The sequence below is a fragment of the Larus michahellis genome, chromosome 2 (assembly GCF_964199755.1).
Source record: "Larus michahellis chromosome 2, bLarMic1.1, whole genome shotgun sequence".
In the NCBI taxonomy this organism is placed as follows: Eukaryota; Metazoa; Chordata; class Aves; order Charadriiformes; family Laridae; genus Larus; species Larus michahellis.
Genome location: NC_133897.1, coordinates 144,425,107 through 144,441,439, shown reverse-complemented (window position 1 = coordinate 144,441,439; position 16,333 = coordinate 144,425,107). Strand labels below are relative to the sequence as shown.

At 57.5% G+C, this 16,333-nt stretch overlaps 1 protein-coding gene across 1 annotated transcript; it reads left to right on the top strand.

Moving 5' to 3' along the window:
• Window positions 1-3,027: 3,027 nt before the first annotated feature.
• Window positions 3,028-16,051, top strand: GDF6 (growth differentiation factor 6). The gene is made up of 2 exons (XM_074577476.1): window positions 3,028-3,449; window positions 13,261-16,051. Exons 1-2 carry the CDS (start codon window positions 3,113-3,115, stop codon window positions 14,115-14,117), a joined length of 1,194 nt encoding a protein of 397 aa, XP_074433577.1. The 5' UTR covers window positions 3,028-3,112; the 3' UTR covers window positions 14,118-16,051.
• Window positions 16,052-16,333: the final 282 nt, after the last annotated feature.

The following is a 16,333-nucleotide window of genomic DNA, read 5'->3' as shown; positions in this document are numbered from 1 at the left end:
AACAGGCAGGAGAGCAGCACTGCCTACTTTATGGCTGTTACTGCTACCTGTGTAGGCTGTCACCCGGTAAGCATCGCTGTCCCGGGGTGATAACAACAGGGTGTGAGCTTCCCCCGGCCTCTGTGCTGCCCGAAAGGTCCCCGGAGATGGGGGAATGGCCCCCGTTTTCTGCAGAGGGCTTCGGGTCAGCCCCCCGATAAAGAAGCGGGGGTGGAAAGCAGCCGTCTGAGTCAATTTTAGAGAACGTGTTAAAACACACAAAAGCAGCAGGTAGAAATGAAATGGGGCTGATGGAAGTTGCTCTGGAGACCACTCGACCCTTGCAGCTTTGCATTAGTATGAAACCACCTTCCCTTGGGAGAGGAGGAGGCCAAGGGAGGAAAAAGCTGAGAACAAAGAGGGAAGAGGAGAGACAGACCGAGAGACAAAGGCAGGAAGGGAACAGACACTCCGGGAGCGGCGAGGGGACCCTGGAAACCAGCAGGGTGGGAGTAGGAAAGGGCAGCCGTGCAGCAGCAGCACTGGGGACCACAAGGAGGGGATGTGGGAAGTGGAAACAATATCAGAAAAGGAAAATAGGACAATGAAATGCAGCAGGATAGAAAAGAAAGAGCCTGGGGGACTAGGGTTGGGCAGAAGTTGGCGGAGAAGAAACTGGAGCCGGGCAGCTGATTGGAGATAGCAGACAGGAGCGCGGAATAAGTGAAGAGGGCACAAAAGGGGCAGAAGGAAACAAAAAAGTGATGATAAGGCTCCGGAAGGAACTGGGTCATGGCAAACAAAAAAAAAATAGCCAAAATGCTAAGTACAGAGCAGAAAGGATGGGAGCGGCAAAGGGGACCAGAAGTAACAAAAGTGAAGCATCAGAAAAGTGAAGCCGAAGGGACAGACAGAGGAGGGGAAGGTCCCAGCGCAGAAAGCAGCTGATGAAAAGGGAGGCAAACGGTCAGGAGGGCAGCTGTGAAAGCCAGGGGTTAGACAGGAGGAGTGAAGGCACAATAAATAAAAGGGGATGAAAAAAACGGGAGGGAGAAATGTGGAAATTGGTTTTGCAGAACACTTGCCTCATTTCTGCGCTGTCACTGATACTCTTTTGTAGCACTGTTTCTTCACAGTTCATCTGCCAGCACCTCGCAGTACATCTATCCTACTAAAAAGAAGCCAAGGCAATGATGGGCCCCATTCTCTAATCCAAGCTACCCGATGCGTCCCACATCCACATGGTCACATCCAAATGGCTGTCTAGGGACAGGCCCTGGCACAAGCCCTAACTTGTAACAGGCCTGGGCACTAGCTGGGAAAATGCTAGCTGGCATGGGTGAAAACCACGCCAGGGAACTCACTAAGCCATGTGTGGAGGGTTGTGAGCCCCAGCCTTGGAGTTATCTTCTTCCCTAGTGCAGATGCAGCCTGGGTCACTTGGAATCTGAGACGCTCTTTTGATCTGAATGTCCCCTTCACCATCCTTATCTCCCCTAACATCTCTGCCCAAGAGCTGGGGAGCACGGTGGGACTGAGCTTGCCACAGGCCAACTAGGACCTACCAGGATAGATGCCTGCTCCATATGCCCTGGCTGGGTCTGCCAGGAGCAGGCACACACTGATGTGTGCGTTGCACTGGAAGTGGCGCCAAAAGTCCTGCATGAGTTGCCCTCTCTTGATGGAAAATGAGAAGGGGGAAGAAAAAGACAAGAAAGTTCGATGTACAACTGCACGGTCCACAAAGAACAGCTGCTGATGAAGGAGTGTGGTCAGAGATGTCAGATTCAACCCGGGGTGAAAGACAAATTCCCTTTATTTGCTATAGACTAAGCTTTCACTGCTAAACGCATGTGACCTTCAGGCTGCAGCACCTCTGGCTGGAATGAGCGGTAAATCCACCAGTGGCAGAGCTGGGACAGGTAGGAGAAGTAGGAAGACATGGAGAATGGGGGACAGCGGGGGAAGATCAAGAGAGAACAGCAGAGAAGCTCAGCGCAGGGCAAAGGAACACTTCTGCAGCCCTGGAAGTGTTCAAGGCCAGGTTGGATGGGACTTTGAGCAACCTGGTCTAGAGGGAGGTGTCCCTGCCCATGGCAGGAGGGTTGGAAGTAGATGATCTTTAAAGCCCCTTCCAACCCAAACCATTCTATGATTCTACGATTCTATGATTCTATGAAAGAATGTGGGGAAGTAGAAGAGGTTGGCTGCCAGCAGCAGCAGTGCAATGGTTGAGGCAGGAGCACGAGAAGGAGGTCGGGAAGAAGCAAGGAGGGGACAGGACAGGTAGGGTAACAGAAGCTTGTTGCCATGCTTTCTCCATGGCTGTGAATCATAGTAGGTAGTTGCATGAAACCATTTGGAGAGCTGGCACAAGTCTTATATTGGGGAGTGTTCCTCTGAAAAGCCAAATGAAAAGGGATGGATAAATCCTCTTGCAGAAGACAGCAGTGGAGCGCTGGAGGACCAGCGCAAGGAGGATCTGTGCCTTGCTTAGCCTCTTTGCTCCTACGCTTTCCCTTCTCTCTCTGATGAGCGGCAGGGCCTGCCCCAAAGCTGCCTGCTACCTGGGCCCTGGTGCATCCCATGGTGAGACTCCCACTTTCTGCCAAATTCTCCTTGAGAGACCCCTGCTTTGGGCCAAGCTCTCGGCAGGCACGTAGTGGTGGGAATAGAGAGAGGCTTAAGCAAGATCATTTGCGTTGCCGGAGCCTGCCCACACGCGAACCCACAGCACCCGCAGCACCTAAATGCTCCCATGGGTTGCTCGGTCGGTGACACGCGGCACCCGACGGGTGGCAGCGAGACCTGCAGCATCTCTCCCGTCCCCCGTGTCCACTTCCCGCGTGGAGCCCGCAGCGAGGGGGGAGCAAAGGGACCCCCGAGCACCCGACGGCGGGGTGTCCCGCCCCGCCGCGCACCGCCCCGCGGGGGCGGGCTGGGTGCCCCCACGGGGCGGTCCGCGGCGGGGCGGTACCCACGGGGCGGGGCGGGCTGCTGCGGGCCGAGCCCGCCCGGGTGCAGTCCCCGCTCCGCGCCACGCCGCCGCGCAGTCCCCGCGCCGCTCCGTGGGCCGCCGGAGCCGCACGTCGGGCCGCCCTCCTCTTCCTCCCCACCGCCGCCGCCTCTCGCTATGAATGCACGCCGGGCCCTGCTCTCCGCCGCCTTGCTCGCCAGCCTCCTCTGGGATTTACCTTGCTGCCTCCCGGCTTCCCTCCCCGCCGCCTCGGAGCTCGCCGCCTCCTCCAAGGGCGGACGGGGCCGCAGGGTGCCGCGGTCCCCACGGGAGAACCGCCCACGGCAAGGGGGACACGCCGTGGGCCGGGCGCTGCCGCGGGCGGAACCCCACGAGTACATGCTGTCTCTGTTCAGGACTTACTCCATCGCGGAGAAACTGGGCATCAACGCCAGCTTTTTTCAGTCGTCCAAATCCGCCAACACCATCACTAGTTTTGTAGACAGGGGACGAGGTAAGTTCTGCCCCCCCCTTTCCCCCCCAGCCCCTCACCGTCCCCCCGGGGCTGCGGGCGCCCCTTCCCGCGGCGCTCCGCGGTGCGCGGCTGCCGTCCCGCGGAGCCTGGCCCTGGGGAGGCGAGGAAGGCGTTGCATCGGTCACTGGTGTTTCCCCCCGCGCCCCCCCGGTATTGCGGAAAAGCGGATCTTTCGGTAAATTGTGGATCACGTTGTTTTATTTTAAAACAATCTGCCCCGCGGCGCTAAACCCGGACCGTAAATGCTGCGTGCGAGAAACACGCGTGTTCGTCCCCGAATCATCACGGGGTGGTGGGAAACACGCCCCAGCTTTGCAGGCGCACTGTGGGTGTAAAAGCAACCTTGAAAAAAAAAATAAAAAAATCGCTCTTCTAGTTTCTTTCCGACTGCCGAGGAAAGGATCGCTCTTATCGCTGCGGCTGTAAGGCAAATAGAAAGTTCAAACTGACCGAGGGCAAACATTTGCTGCCTCAGGCTGCTCTCGCCTAGGGTCGCTTTATCGGGGTTACCTGGAAGAGCACCAGCCCCGTTTGAAAGCGCCGGGGCTGGGACGCAGCCGGCTCCGCTTGCGGGGATGGGTGGGGGGGCAGCCTGAAGCCCAGGTAACTCCCGGCCCCGGGGCTCAGCGGGGGGCGGCCCGGACTCTCTTCGGGGCCGCATCCTACCTCCTTCCCGCCCGGTGCGTGCGGGACTGGCCCTCACCCATTGCCGGGCCGGGGATGGCGGTGGGTCCGCTCCCCCAGGCCCTCGGCTGCCCCGGGGCGGAGAGCCCGGAGTCGGGGAGAGGACGGGGCGGGCGGCGGAGCCCCAGGGCCAGCCACGCTCTCCCCGGGCGGCACCGGTGCCGCGGGGCTCCCGGGACCCTCTCGCGACCTGCAGCCCCGGCCGGGGCCCTGCTTTGCTTTTCTCTCGTTGTTTTATAGCTCGTACCCCGGGCAGCGGGTGGAGGTTTCTCGGCGATCCAGAGGAAAAGAGAAGTTCCTCTCCCTCAAAATGCCCTCTTTTTTTTTTTTTTTAATATTACCCTGATTTGTGAGCCATTAACGACAAACTAATTAATGAAGGTTATGCATTCTTTCCTTCTCCCCCTCCCCGATTTGAAGACCCTCCCCTCTCTCCGCGCCCCCCGCGGGACCCTGCCCGTGTACCTGCCGGCGGCTGGCAGCGGCGTCCCGCAGCTGCCGGGAGCCGGGGAAGGTCGCCGACCTCCCCACTTCCCAGCCCTTCCAGGGCGAAACGCAGCGCCGGGAAAACCTCCCGCTTCCCTGGAGCTACAGGAGCCGCTCGCTCCCTAAACCAAACCCAAACCAACCCTCTCCTCCTCCCGGCACCCACGGCTCAGCCCCCTGCCCCATCGCCTCGGGGGTTCGGGGGGCACTCCCCCGCTGAGGGGCTCCGGGGGGCTCTTCCCCTCCCGCCCCGGTGCCCGTCCCGCCCCTCTGGGCTCGAGTGGGTGCGTGGAAGCGCCCACGGTGGGTGCCCCCCGCGCTCGGCAGCGCCCAGCCGTTTCCGAGGGGAGGGGGGACACCGGGTTTTTGCTTTCCGCCTTCGCCCTACGGGGGTTGTTTTCTTCGTCGCTGTGAAAAAGGGGGGGGAAGGAGGGCGGGGAGTGGGAGAGGAGTCGCTTTCTAGAAATACGGTTTCAAAAGTTCAGCCCTCAGAAAGGCGCCGGCCCGCTCTCCCCGCCGGAGAGGAAACAAACGGGGTGCTAAGTCTGCCAGCCGCGGGGAAATAGAGCCGCGCTCCAGATCATCTTATTCTTGATAACCAGAAGAAAGACAGTTAATTTAACAAATTTATCTCATCTTGCTGCATGGGAGATTCTACTCCCGGGGAAGTGATTTGCTAACAGAAGTCCTGGTTTGATTAAGGAAAAGCCTCACTTTTCCCCATTGATTTTGATTTGATGTGTCACAGGCTGTGACCTTCTGCTGGACCTTCTGAGGGTTGCTTAGCATCAAGCCACTGATTGGAGTATTTCAACTCAGTGATCTAATTGAGTGTTCATGTCATAACATATCAAATATTGTCTAGTCTCCCATAATGAAGCGGACCAGCCAATGGCACATCACCAAAAAACTTCAAGAGAGCTTCCGTTCCTCTGAAGTGGTAGCTATTTTACTGCCCACCTCCCCGTGGGCTCCTAGCCCAGTTAATTGGCGAGCTGGAGTTGTGCTGATGATGAACAGCTTTTGCTCGGGGAAAGCGGGGGGGGGGGGGGGGGGGGGCGGAATTTCTGTCAATTCATTTGCAGACAATATAGCCGCCCAAATTGACCCAATTAGATGGGCTGCTCTTTACCTAAGCGGCAGCTCCGGGGGAGACGGCGGTGGCCCTCGCTCCTGCCCGCACGGCATCCCTCAGCGCAGCATTTCGGGGGGACCGGCAGCCAGGAGAGGAGCCCGAAGCAGCTTTTAATCCCGCCGAGAAAGGCCCTTCCCGCACGGCGTGGGGCTGCTGTGGTGTCCGTGGAAGCGTCCCGCGGGAAAGGCAGCTGAGCGGCCGCCTCCTGTCGGCAGCAGCCCCCGGCCGCCCGGCCCCGGAGCCAGCCCGTCCCACCGCCCGCCGCAGCCCAGAGGGGCACAGCGCTTCGGGGCGGACACCAGCAACGGCTCCTCTTCGCCTGCTGTGTCTTTCCTTCCCTCTCGAAGCTAATAAGATCGCTTTCAGGCTAGCTCGAGGGGGAGAAAGCCACACTACTGCTTTATATATATGTGTATATATATATATTTCCCCCCCCAGTGGTAGAAAAAGGGCGCAGAAAGTGGGGAAAGGGTTTGCGATTCCCCCTTCTCCATCCCCTCCCGCCCCCCACTCGCTCCCCCTTGTTACGGTCGCAAGATCAGACAGGACCTAGCTGAATGTAGGAAAATTACTGTTGGCACATGAAGTAACTCATTAAAACGCAGATGGTGCTCTCGCTGGCCTCAGGACCCCCAGCATTGGAGCTCCACAGTTAGGCAGGACAATTAGGAGCTGCAAGGACTCCACCAGGCAGAGGGGGGAAAAAAAATGAGGAAAAAAAAAAAAGAGAGAAAAGAGAGAGAGCAGGAGGGAGCTGGAGAAAGGAGCTATAAACAAGCAAATCCACAGCCAGCAAGAAACGCGGCGCGTCTCGGAACAAACCGAAAACAAAAAAGAAATAGCCGGGGTGCGAGGGAGCGCGATTTTCAAAGGGATCTCCCGTGGGAAGGGAATGCCACAGGGGCCGGCTGCCGTGGGTTCACCTCGCCTTTCCCTTTTGTGTCCGCAGAGCTGCCCGCAGCCGCTGTACCACGGCCGGGCTCCCGCATACGGAATGCTGAGCTCCGCGCCTAAGGGACGGGGAGACCGAAATGGGTCGAGATCGTCTCCTTTTTCCCTCACCGTCAACTTTCTGCAGTTTCGTGTTCCCGTCGAAAGGCAGCTGATTCAGATGGGCAGGGGTCCTACCGTCGTTATTTGGCTATTGCCGTTAGGGTCGGGAGTGGGGTGCGGAGAGGGGACAGGAGGAAGGAGGGGGGTCCCGTGTGCTGAAGCTGGAAATGGCCCGGCTGTGCCTGTGGCAGAAGAAAAGAGCGTAAATCCCACTTGAAGTTCATCTAGTGCAACATGTTTATGCAAAACAGCGGGTTTCTGGGTGGACCGAAAGCTGCAATACAGTGTAATCTGTGCAGCGCCTTTGCCCAGGCAGTGTTGTCGTTGGCAGAAGGAAAATGAAATATAAGCAGGGAAGTATTTTAATGGGGAAGGAGGGAATTCACAACTGTTAATTATTTGGTGACCTTGTATTCGATTTGTTTGAGCCCCTTATAAAAACACTAATGCAGACCAGACGGCCGGAGCGCGGCAGCGAGCAGCCGCTTCCCATCCCCGCCGTGCGGCCGCGGAAGGAGTGAGCGGCCCGGCCCGGCGGAGCCTCCGCGCCCGCGGATCCGGCAGCGCGGGGGCCGGTGGCGGCCGGGGAGCGGGCTGCGGCTCCGCGCTGCCTGCGCCTGAGGGATATTTGGTTTTTTGGGGGGTTCCCCCATCCACCCCCCACCCCCCGCGCTGCCCGGAGGTGCGGAAGGGAGCGGATCGGAGCGCGGGGCTGGGGCGCGGAGCGCAGGGACGCACTGCTCGTCCCTCTCCGTTGAAAATCCGGGATTTCGGAGGGTTTGTTGTTTGTTGGGGTTTTTTTTTAATTTATTTTTGTTGTTTGCTTTCTTTTTCGAAGGCGCGGGGGTTTGCGCAGAGCAGCGCAGCGGGCCGCGGAGGGCGGTGTGGGGAGAGCGGAGCCCGCGAGCGCCGGGCGACGCGGCCCCGCGGCCGCTCCGCGGCACAGGTAGCTCGGCGGGGCGGCGCGCGGCCGCGGAGCCGCTGTGCCAACGGGAAGGAGAAATTAAAGCCTATCAAGCCATTCCGGTGGCTGATTTCGAACACGACCCTGTTTTTTTATTTTTAATTTTTAAATCCAGAAGCCCCCCCTGCGGGGCTTGCTAAGAGGGCCCCGGTTTTTTTTTGTTTGTTTGTTTTTTTTTTTTTTTTTTTTCCTTTTGGGGACGGTAGGACCGAGCTCTCCGCTTCGGGGCTGCTCAGTTTCCGCCCCCGGCGGGGCGATGCCGTGGCGCAGCTCGGACTGGCCACAACCGGGAACCTAGCGGCCCGCGGGGAGAAAACGCGGCGTAGCCCGGGGCCAGCCCGGCGCTGGGCACAGCAGCCGGGCGCCTCGCCCTCCACATTTTCCTCCTCGCTTCGTAGTCCTACAGGAAAAAAAGCGGCCGATCGGAGAAATGCTCGTTTCTTTGCGATTTCGGGGCAGGCTGGAACTGAGATTGGGCGTCCTGGCGTGCCTGAAGTCTGGTGTCTGAGCGAAAGGGGACGTTTCAGTCCTTGCTAGCTGTGGCCAGATCTGTATGTTGTGTTGCTGTATCACAGCGCTTCCACATATATCGCTCAGAAGTATCCTCCAAAGCGTCCCCTCGCTCCGCTCCTTAGCTCCGAGCGCTGGGAATATTCAGTCCGATTTTCTCAACAAGAATAACCTCGCAGAAATGATTTCTCCTCCCTCGATCGAAGTATTTCGGGTAGCGAAACGGCCGCAAACGGGGAAAGGGAAGGGGACTCTGTTAACTTCTGTTACAGCAGGTAGAACCCCCCCAAGGGAGCCCCTTTCCGCCTCGGCCATCTCCTGGGGCGATGGCGGCGGACGAGGGGGACGGAGACTTGCGGGATGCCCCGGGGGTGTTGCGGCGGTCCCACTGCGTCCGAGGGCCGAGCGTCGCTCGTGGGAACGACGGGCGGCGGGAGGCGGCCGTCGGCAGCGGCGAGCCGGGGAGCGGTGCGAGGGCGGGCAGCCTTCCCGGCGCAGGTAGGGTAAAGCGGTGATCAAAGGTACATCGCAGCCAGGTGCCTCCCCGCTCCAGGGAATATATAAAAAAAATAATAATAAAAAAAAGGAAACAGCCCTCCATCAGCTCGGTGGGGTTTTGGCAGGACTGGGAGCTCGTCCGAAGAAGGTGTGGTCTTTCCCAGTTACCCGATAGCGAAGCGAACGAAACATTTAAATCTAATCACCCGGTGTAATAAAAAACCGCGGCGAGGCAGGCGCTGGGAGATGCGGAATTGAAACCGGGAGAAATACCACACATGGAGAGTCAGCCCCTTGTTTCCACAGCTCGGGTAATGCTCCGAAAGAAATACCTGTCAGCCTTGCGACTCTGCAGACAACGTGTGGGCAGCCCCTCGCAATTACGAGGGATATATGTTTTAATTTCCAGATTATTGTTGAGCGAGCGCCTGCAAAGGGTCTTTAAACTGCAAATGTGCTTTTGGTTTGCGAGTTTAAATACGGCTTGAAAGAGAATTTGGGAATGGGAAAATTCTTCTTGAATGTGGTTTGGGTATAATTTGCAGTGATGTAAAGTTAAGATCTGAGCCCTGATGAATTGGCTGGGAGCCCAGTACCTGATCTGCCATGAAAAGGGAAACTTTGTGTAGCCTTCGTTAACCCCCGGCTCGCCTCAAAGCCCCGGCTGCCGGCGAGAAAGCGAAGCCGAGGAGCGGGAGAGGGTTCACACAGGGAGTTAAAGGAAACGTCCCGACCCAGTCATTCATTTAACCTCGGAGATGATAAAACCGCCGCCACCGCAAAGCAGAGGAAAGCAGGGCAGGAGGCGTGCGGGGGCTCGGCGCAGCCCCCCCGGCCCGCGCCCCTCCCGGTCCCCGCCCGCCCCGCCGGTGCACAGGGGCACTCCGACTGCCCCGGCGTTTTGGGAAGGGCAGAGCGGAGCAGGGCTCCCCACCGTTGACACATGCTTAAATCACAGATAGATCTGCTCCCTTCCTCTCCCCCGCCTTTCCGCTCCCAATATTTGATCTCCGCTCGAAAAAATAAACCACGGAGAGTCGAAACAATACGCATACTTACTGCGTAACTAACATTAATCGAAATTAACGTTACAAATATAAACCCACCCCTTCAGTGCATTTTCTGCAGTGTGGCTTTCCCCAGCCCGTCTGGATGTGAGGCGACTTTGCTGCTCTCTCCGAATATTTCCGTAACGGGAATAACGATTATGACAACCTCAACTGGCCCGAGAAAAAAGGCAGATCTCGAGCTGGCTGTTAGAAACCTCGGGTTTCACCCCAGCCGCTCCTTGTGTTTAAAGGAAAACCGAAGAGGAAGAGCCCCCAGGACGCGTGTGCTCCTCACACGGAGGCAGAGGACAGCCAGGGTGCCCCCACGCCATCCCTGCTGCCGCTCTTTGTGTGCTGGGAAGGCGGCAGCTTCGCTGGAACAAAAGGGTCCTCAAACCAGACCCGTCTCTCCCCGGTTTGCGGAGACTCCCGAGGTGCCGCTTTCCCTCCCCGCCTGCCGCTGCTTTTCCCACCCTCTCGACTGCGCTGGGAACGAGCCAGTACTGGTTTAGGATTATGTATTCATCTGGAATTATTAGGTTACAAGAGTGAATAAATAGCGTTTATCTGATGGGATTCAAAGCTGCTTATTTGAAACAACCGTCAGCCCTGCCCCTCTCCGGGAGAGGAGCGGGAGCCGGCAGCTGCATGAACCGGCGGAGTTTTCCAGCGCGGAATCGGTGCTGCCTAAACCCGGCTGGGAGACCCGCTTGCCCGGGGACATATTTCTCTGCCTTTTGGCCGTGTCACCAACCTGTCATGCCACCGAGCCAGCCGGAGCGGCCGCGCAACGCCTTCAACCTCCTCCAAGCTGGAGCTTCGGAGGATGCTGCTGGGGAGTGCGTTGTAGGCGCACGCCCTGAGCAAGCCCCCGACACCCGCAGGACCGGAGCTGGTTCCCCCCAGCTCCGCCGCATGACAGGGCTCTGCAGACCCTTTATAAACCGCTGTATAAACCATGAAGATTCTATGATTCTATGATTCAGCAGCGGGGACCCGCGGGGAATCCACCCCACTTCCCTCCCGTCTAACCCGCACGCCTGGATGTCACCCCCGCGGGGGACGAGTCCCCGCGCCGTAGCCGCCCGCCTGCGTGAGGGTTCCCGGAGGGGCCGCCGTGTCCCCCCAGCCCCTGGAAAGAGCTGCCCTCCCCCCCCCCCTACCCTGCTCCCGCACCCCGGCAGGGATGCGGGGCCCCCAGGGCGGGGGAACCGGACAGGATTAGCACCGGGAGAGGGGAGGGGGGGCATGTCTGCTCCGGAGGGACAGGGGGCTGGAGGCAGCGCTCCCCCCACTTTCAACCCATCGCGACAGGGGACTACCAAACAGGGCGAGCATCTTCCTTTGAAACCAAGCCTGAGTCGTCGTCCCGTCTGTCCCCCTCCGCACAGACAGAGAGATGGCTTAAAAGCAGAGCTGTGCCCAGGCCCGGCTCGGCCCAGCAGGGGAAGGCGCTGATCTGGTTTCCTCGACGGTCGCTGGATCGTTGGAGGCAGCTTGGCGGGGCCAGGAGACTCGTCTGCGCCGTGTCGGATGCTCGGGCATCTGATAGATGCTGGGCGCAGCGAAAGCCAAAGAGGAGAAAGAGGAGGGGAAGGAGGAAGGGGACCCGGGCGTTTTTGCCCGCGGGATGCACATCTCCTGTCTGAAGCCCCCAGTCCTGGCCGGGACCACCTTGAAGAAGGAACAATGGCCCCAGAGCTCTCCCGAGCTGCCAGACCCTCGTCCCGCTACCCAGGCGCATCTAATCCCCTGGCCACAAATGTGTGAAGGGCGCAAAAACACCCCCAAACCTACAAGCGACCCATGGGCCAAATCCTTCTCATTCCTTGCAGTGCTGCCCAGACCGTCCAGCGCTTGTCGGCAGCTCCCGCTGGATTTCACTTTTCAGCTGATCGTCAGAGCAGCTGTTGTCGTCACCTGGGGCTATGACGACATTTTTCGGGCTCTGTGTGCGTCTTTTTGCAGACTGCCCCCCGGGATGTCCCCGAGAGGGGTGCGCGGCCGGCCGGGCTGCCGCTGGCCCCCGGCTCTGCGCTCCTCACCGGGGAAGGGGCAGCCTCCCCGCGGGGAAACCGCCGAGCCTGCAGCGGGCGGCGGGGGCAGGGATGCGGCGGGCCTGGCTCCAAATTCTCCGGGATGCCTTGGAAGGACTGACCTATTTTTCGCACCGCTCCCCCCCGGCGCGTAGCTCCAGCTCCGCAGCCGGGGACACGCGTGGGTGCGGGAGGGGTGCGCTCCGCCGTGGGCTCCCGTGGCCTGGAGTGGACTCCTTGTCCACGCTCCATCTCCCTCGTGGCGTCCCTGTTGCAGCGACGCAGGGCGACTTTCGAGTATGCTAATCCACACTGATTAACTGCACGTTAATCCGCATTGAGTTTTACATTGCCGTGGCGCCTCTGAAGGTCTTGGTTTGCATAAATCATCCCGTTGTCCCTCCTGCCACCCGGGAGGCTCCCCCAGACCTGTCAGGTAGAGCCGAGGTTGTGAAATACACTGATTAGGAATCGCTATGACCTTTGATATCAATAAATAACAGGGGGCTGTATATTTCTTCAGTCTCCATTTCTACCCCTGGAGCGGGCTGAGCTTGGAAAAGCGGCGAGGGGCTGCTGAACAGAGGCTCCAGTGACACTTTTACTATTGAAATCTACACAAGCTTTACTAGCTTCTGGGGAAACCCAGGGGCTTTGGGAATTTTTGTATTTGCTGGGTTGTAAACATTTTATTGGAAAGCAGCTCAGGGGAATCTGGTTTGCTTTCTGCACTGCACTTCGTACACCAATGTGTCAAAAAAGAAGTCCAGGTTTTTCTCTTGGAGGAGAATATATATATATGTGTATATGTATGTATGTGTGCGTAAGGTACATGAGCAGACGCACAGACATTGCCAGTCCTACATTGCTGGCGAGGATGATGGGCAGAGGCTGTGCGTGGAGCAAGGGCTGCCTCTGGTGTGGGATAGCAGTCTCCTGTCTGGTGTGGGTCCTTCCATACCTACTCTCCTTTTCCTCTTTTTCCTCCTGCTCTTTTTTCTTCCTCTTCCTCTTCCTCTTCCTCTTCCTCTTCCTCTTCCTCTCTCTCTCCTCTCCTTCTCCCTTCTCCTTTTCTCATTCTCCTTTTCTCATTCTTCTTTTCTCCATCTCCTTCTCCATCTGCCTTCCCTTTCCCTTCCTCTTCCCCTTATCGTTCTCCATCTCCTCTCCCCGCCCTCCCCCCGTCCCAGCTCCCTGCGGAGCCCCCGGTCCCGCTGCGGGGACGGTCCCGGCTGGGGGGTGGGGGCGAGCCGGGCGGGAGCAGCGCTGGCGGGGCAGCCGGCGGCCCTGCCCGCCCTTCCCCTCCTCGGAGACCTCTCGGCAGATCCCCCCCCCCCCCAAGCGCAACTGACTGTAATTATTTTTTATCTCGCAGACGATCTCTCGCCCGCTCCCTTGAGGCGGCAGCAGTATGTGTTTGATGTATCGACCCTCTCCGAGACGGAGGAGCTGGTGGGGGCCGAGCTGCGGCTTTTCCGCCGCCCCCCCCGCGGCCGCCCGCCGCCCGCCGCCCCGCTGCACATGCAGCTCTTCCCCTGCCTCTCGCCGCGCCCGCTGGACTCCCGCGTCCTGGACCCGCGGGAGGCGCCGGCCGCCGGCTGGGAGGTGTTCGACGTGCGGCAGGGCCTGCGGGAGCAGCGGCCCGGGAAGCGGCTGTGCCTGGAGCTGCGGGCCTGGGCGGACCGCGGGCCGCCGCGCTGGCTGGACCTGCGGAGCCTGGGCTTCGGTCGCCGGCCGCGGCCGCCGCAGGAGCGGGGGCTGCTGGTGGTCTTCACCCGCGCCCGGCGGCGGAGCCTCCTCGGGGAGCTGCGGGCCGAGCTGGGCGCGCCCCCGCCGCCGCCGCCGCCGCCGCCCCGGCGCCAGCGTCGCACCGCCTTCGCCAGCCGGCACGGCAAGCGGCACGGCAAGAAGTCCCGCCTGCGCTGCAGCAAGAAGCCGCTGCACGTCAACTTCAAGGAGCTGGGCTGGGACGACTGGATTATCGCCCCGCTGGAGTACGAGGCCCACCACTGCGAGGGGGTCTGCGACTTCCCGCTGCGCTCCCACCTGGAGCCGACGAACCACGCCATCATCCAGACACTCATGAACTCCATGGACCCCGGCTCCACGCCGCCCAGCTGCTGCGTCCCCACCAAATTGACTCCCATCAGCATCCTCTACATCGACGCGGGCAACAACGTGGTGTACAAGCAGTACGAGGACATGGTGGTGGAGTCTTGCGGCTGCAGGTAGCGGGCGGGATCCTCCCCCTCGACGGCAGCCCGGGCCTGCGCCTGGCGGAGATGCGCCGGCGGCGAGCGGGGACGGTCCGCGCCCGCCCGCAGCGTGGCTGGGGCGAAGGGGACCGGCGGGCGGCAGCGCGGAGCGGCGGCGGCCCCGGTGCCCGTGTTCCGCGGCAGCGGGGGGCTCGGGGGGCTCGGGCAGCGCCGTGGCGAGCGGGCAGGGCAGGGCAGGCGGCGAGGCCCCCGCCGGGTCCCTTCCCCACTTCCCTTCCCTCCTCCCCTTCCCCCCCACCCCCCCCGGGTTTATCTGGCGATCTGTCCTCCTCCCGCCGAAGGTGAAGTCAATTTACCAAGTACAAAAAGAGTCGGGGGAGGGAGAGGGAGCAGACCGAGCCCTCTCTCTGAAGTTGCTCTGAAAAGGGCTGTTTCATTTCTGCCCTCTCTCTTTCACATTCCTGCAAGATTACCAGCCAGAAATAGCCTACGGCCCCCCACCACCCCACCCCCCCAAAGGAAAAAAAAAAAAAAAAAGAAAGAGAAAAGAAGGAAAAAAAAAAGAATTACTCGAGATTGTAATTACCAGTTAGGTTTCATTTTAAAACAGCAATGACAAACTGTGAAGAGCGAAGTGTTACAGAAAGCGCAACCTGGGTGGATTGGAAAGGAGATTCCTTCGGATTTCCCGAACGGTGCAAGGATGCCATTGCCAGCATCTCTAGGTCGCTCTAGCTCGGCAGCCCTCGCAACCTGCAGCAGTATTATACGCAAATGTTGTGCTGGAAAAGGCGTTTTGTGTAAGATTTCTGTTCCTTTCCCACCTTTGGTCTCAGCTGTGGCTTCACCTGAGGAAAGTGCACTTCGAAGCATGCCTAGCCCTTTCTTAATGTAACTATTATGTTCGTAGTTCCAGGCTTCGCCCCACTGATTTCTAGAATTGTTGGCTTATCTGGTTCCGCAGAGCTACAAACTGGTGAAAAAAAAATTAAAAAAAGAGAAGAGAATAATAATATAAAATGCTAATAAAAAGACTCGACCAGGAGCAATAATTTAAAATGCACATTTTGCTTTGGATGCACTGTTGTTCATATAAAAGTTGTAAATATTTGTTTATTTAAACAGACTGAAAAGTGCAAAATGGAGATGAACAACATGCATTTCTTTTTTTAATGTACAAAACATTATATGCACTCGAAATGTTATAATTTCTAATATTTTTTAAAAGTTTATATTTGAGTTGTACAGAATTAAGCATTAATCAAATATTTCATCCTTACTTAACATTATCATTTCCTTAAGATATTATTACAAGATTTAAATTCTGTGCTAATAATGGAGAAAAGAACTTTTTTTTTTTTACTGTCTACCTCACTATAATGCAAGTATTTACAACTCTAAAGTTATCTGAGGTAAATTAATATTCAGAACATTTTTACAATACACCTTTACTGGACGATACTACAACTATTACTGTATTATTAAACATTTTTTTTTCCAAAAAGTCAGCTTGCTTTTATATGTTCTATTATTTGGTTAAGTAATTCTGAGTTCTCAAGTAAACGTTGGCTCCAGTTCTAAAATGCTGCAGAGTTGAGTTGGAGCAAGTGCCACTTTAAGACGTACCTAAAGCCATTCCTCCGATCTGAAGACTTTTTGTACTCTCACAAGATCTTTACTTTCGTCTTTGGTTTATGCCGGTGGCATAAAGCTGCATTGTGTTTTTATGCATTTTATGCGATGATTACTGTAAGTGGGAGAATGCGTTAAGGGACAAAATTCAGGCAAACCTTTGTAAATCTCATCTGTACTGGGCACATTTATATACACTGTATGATGATGATGATGACAAGCAAAAGACAATGAATGTTTTATAAATGATATTTATTTTGATGCAATGGGTAATATATTTATTAAATATTTCCTGGCTATCTCTTAGATAATGAAGAACTATTCAATGAGTAGGTGTTTCACCAAGGGAAGGATTCCCCTCCTCTCTCGCAGCGATGCGTGGGGAGAAGGTGGTGCAGGCAGCGTGGGGGCTGTGAGCCCCACTCTTGGGTCAGGGGTGGGGGGGGGGCAGCGGGAGGGGAAAGCCTCATCTTATATGTAGAAGGGCTGAAAGAGCTGCTCACCTTGTGGAATGTGTTTGAAAACAAGGTTCTTTTCATGGAAAGTGGATTTTTTTTTTCCCCATTATCACAAGATCTGATCTCACACGTCTTTCTCTGG

Bases quoted from the DNA above. Each gene is read 5' to 3' on its own strand.
- GDF6 (XM_074577476.1), top strand. From the start codon at position 3,113: ATGAATGCACGCCGGGCCCTGCTCTCCGCCGCCTTGCTCGCCAGCCTC. The intron at 3,450-13,260 runs GTAAGTTCTGCC...TTTATCTCGCAG, and splicing joins TTTTGTAGACAGGGGACGAG to ACGATCTCTCGCCCGCTCCC.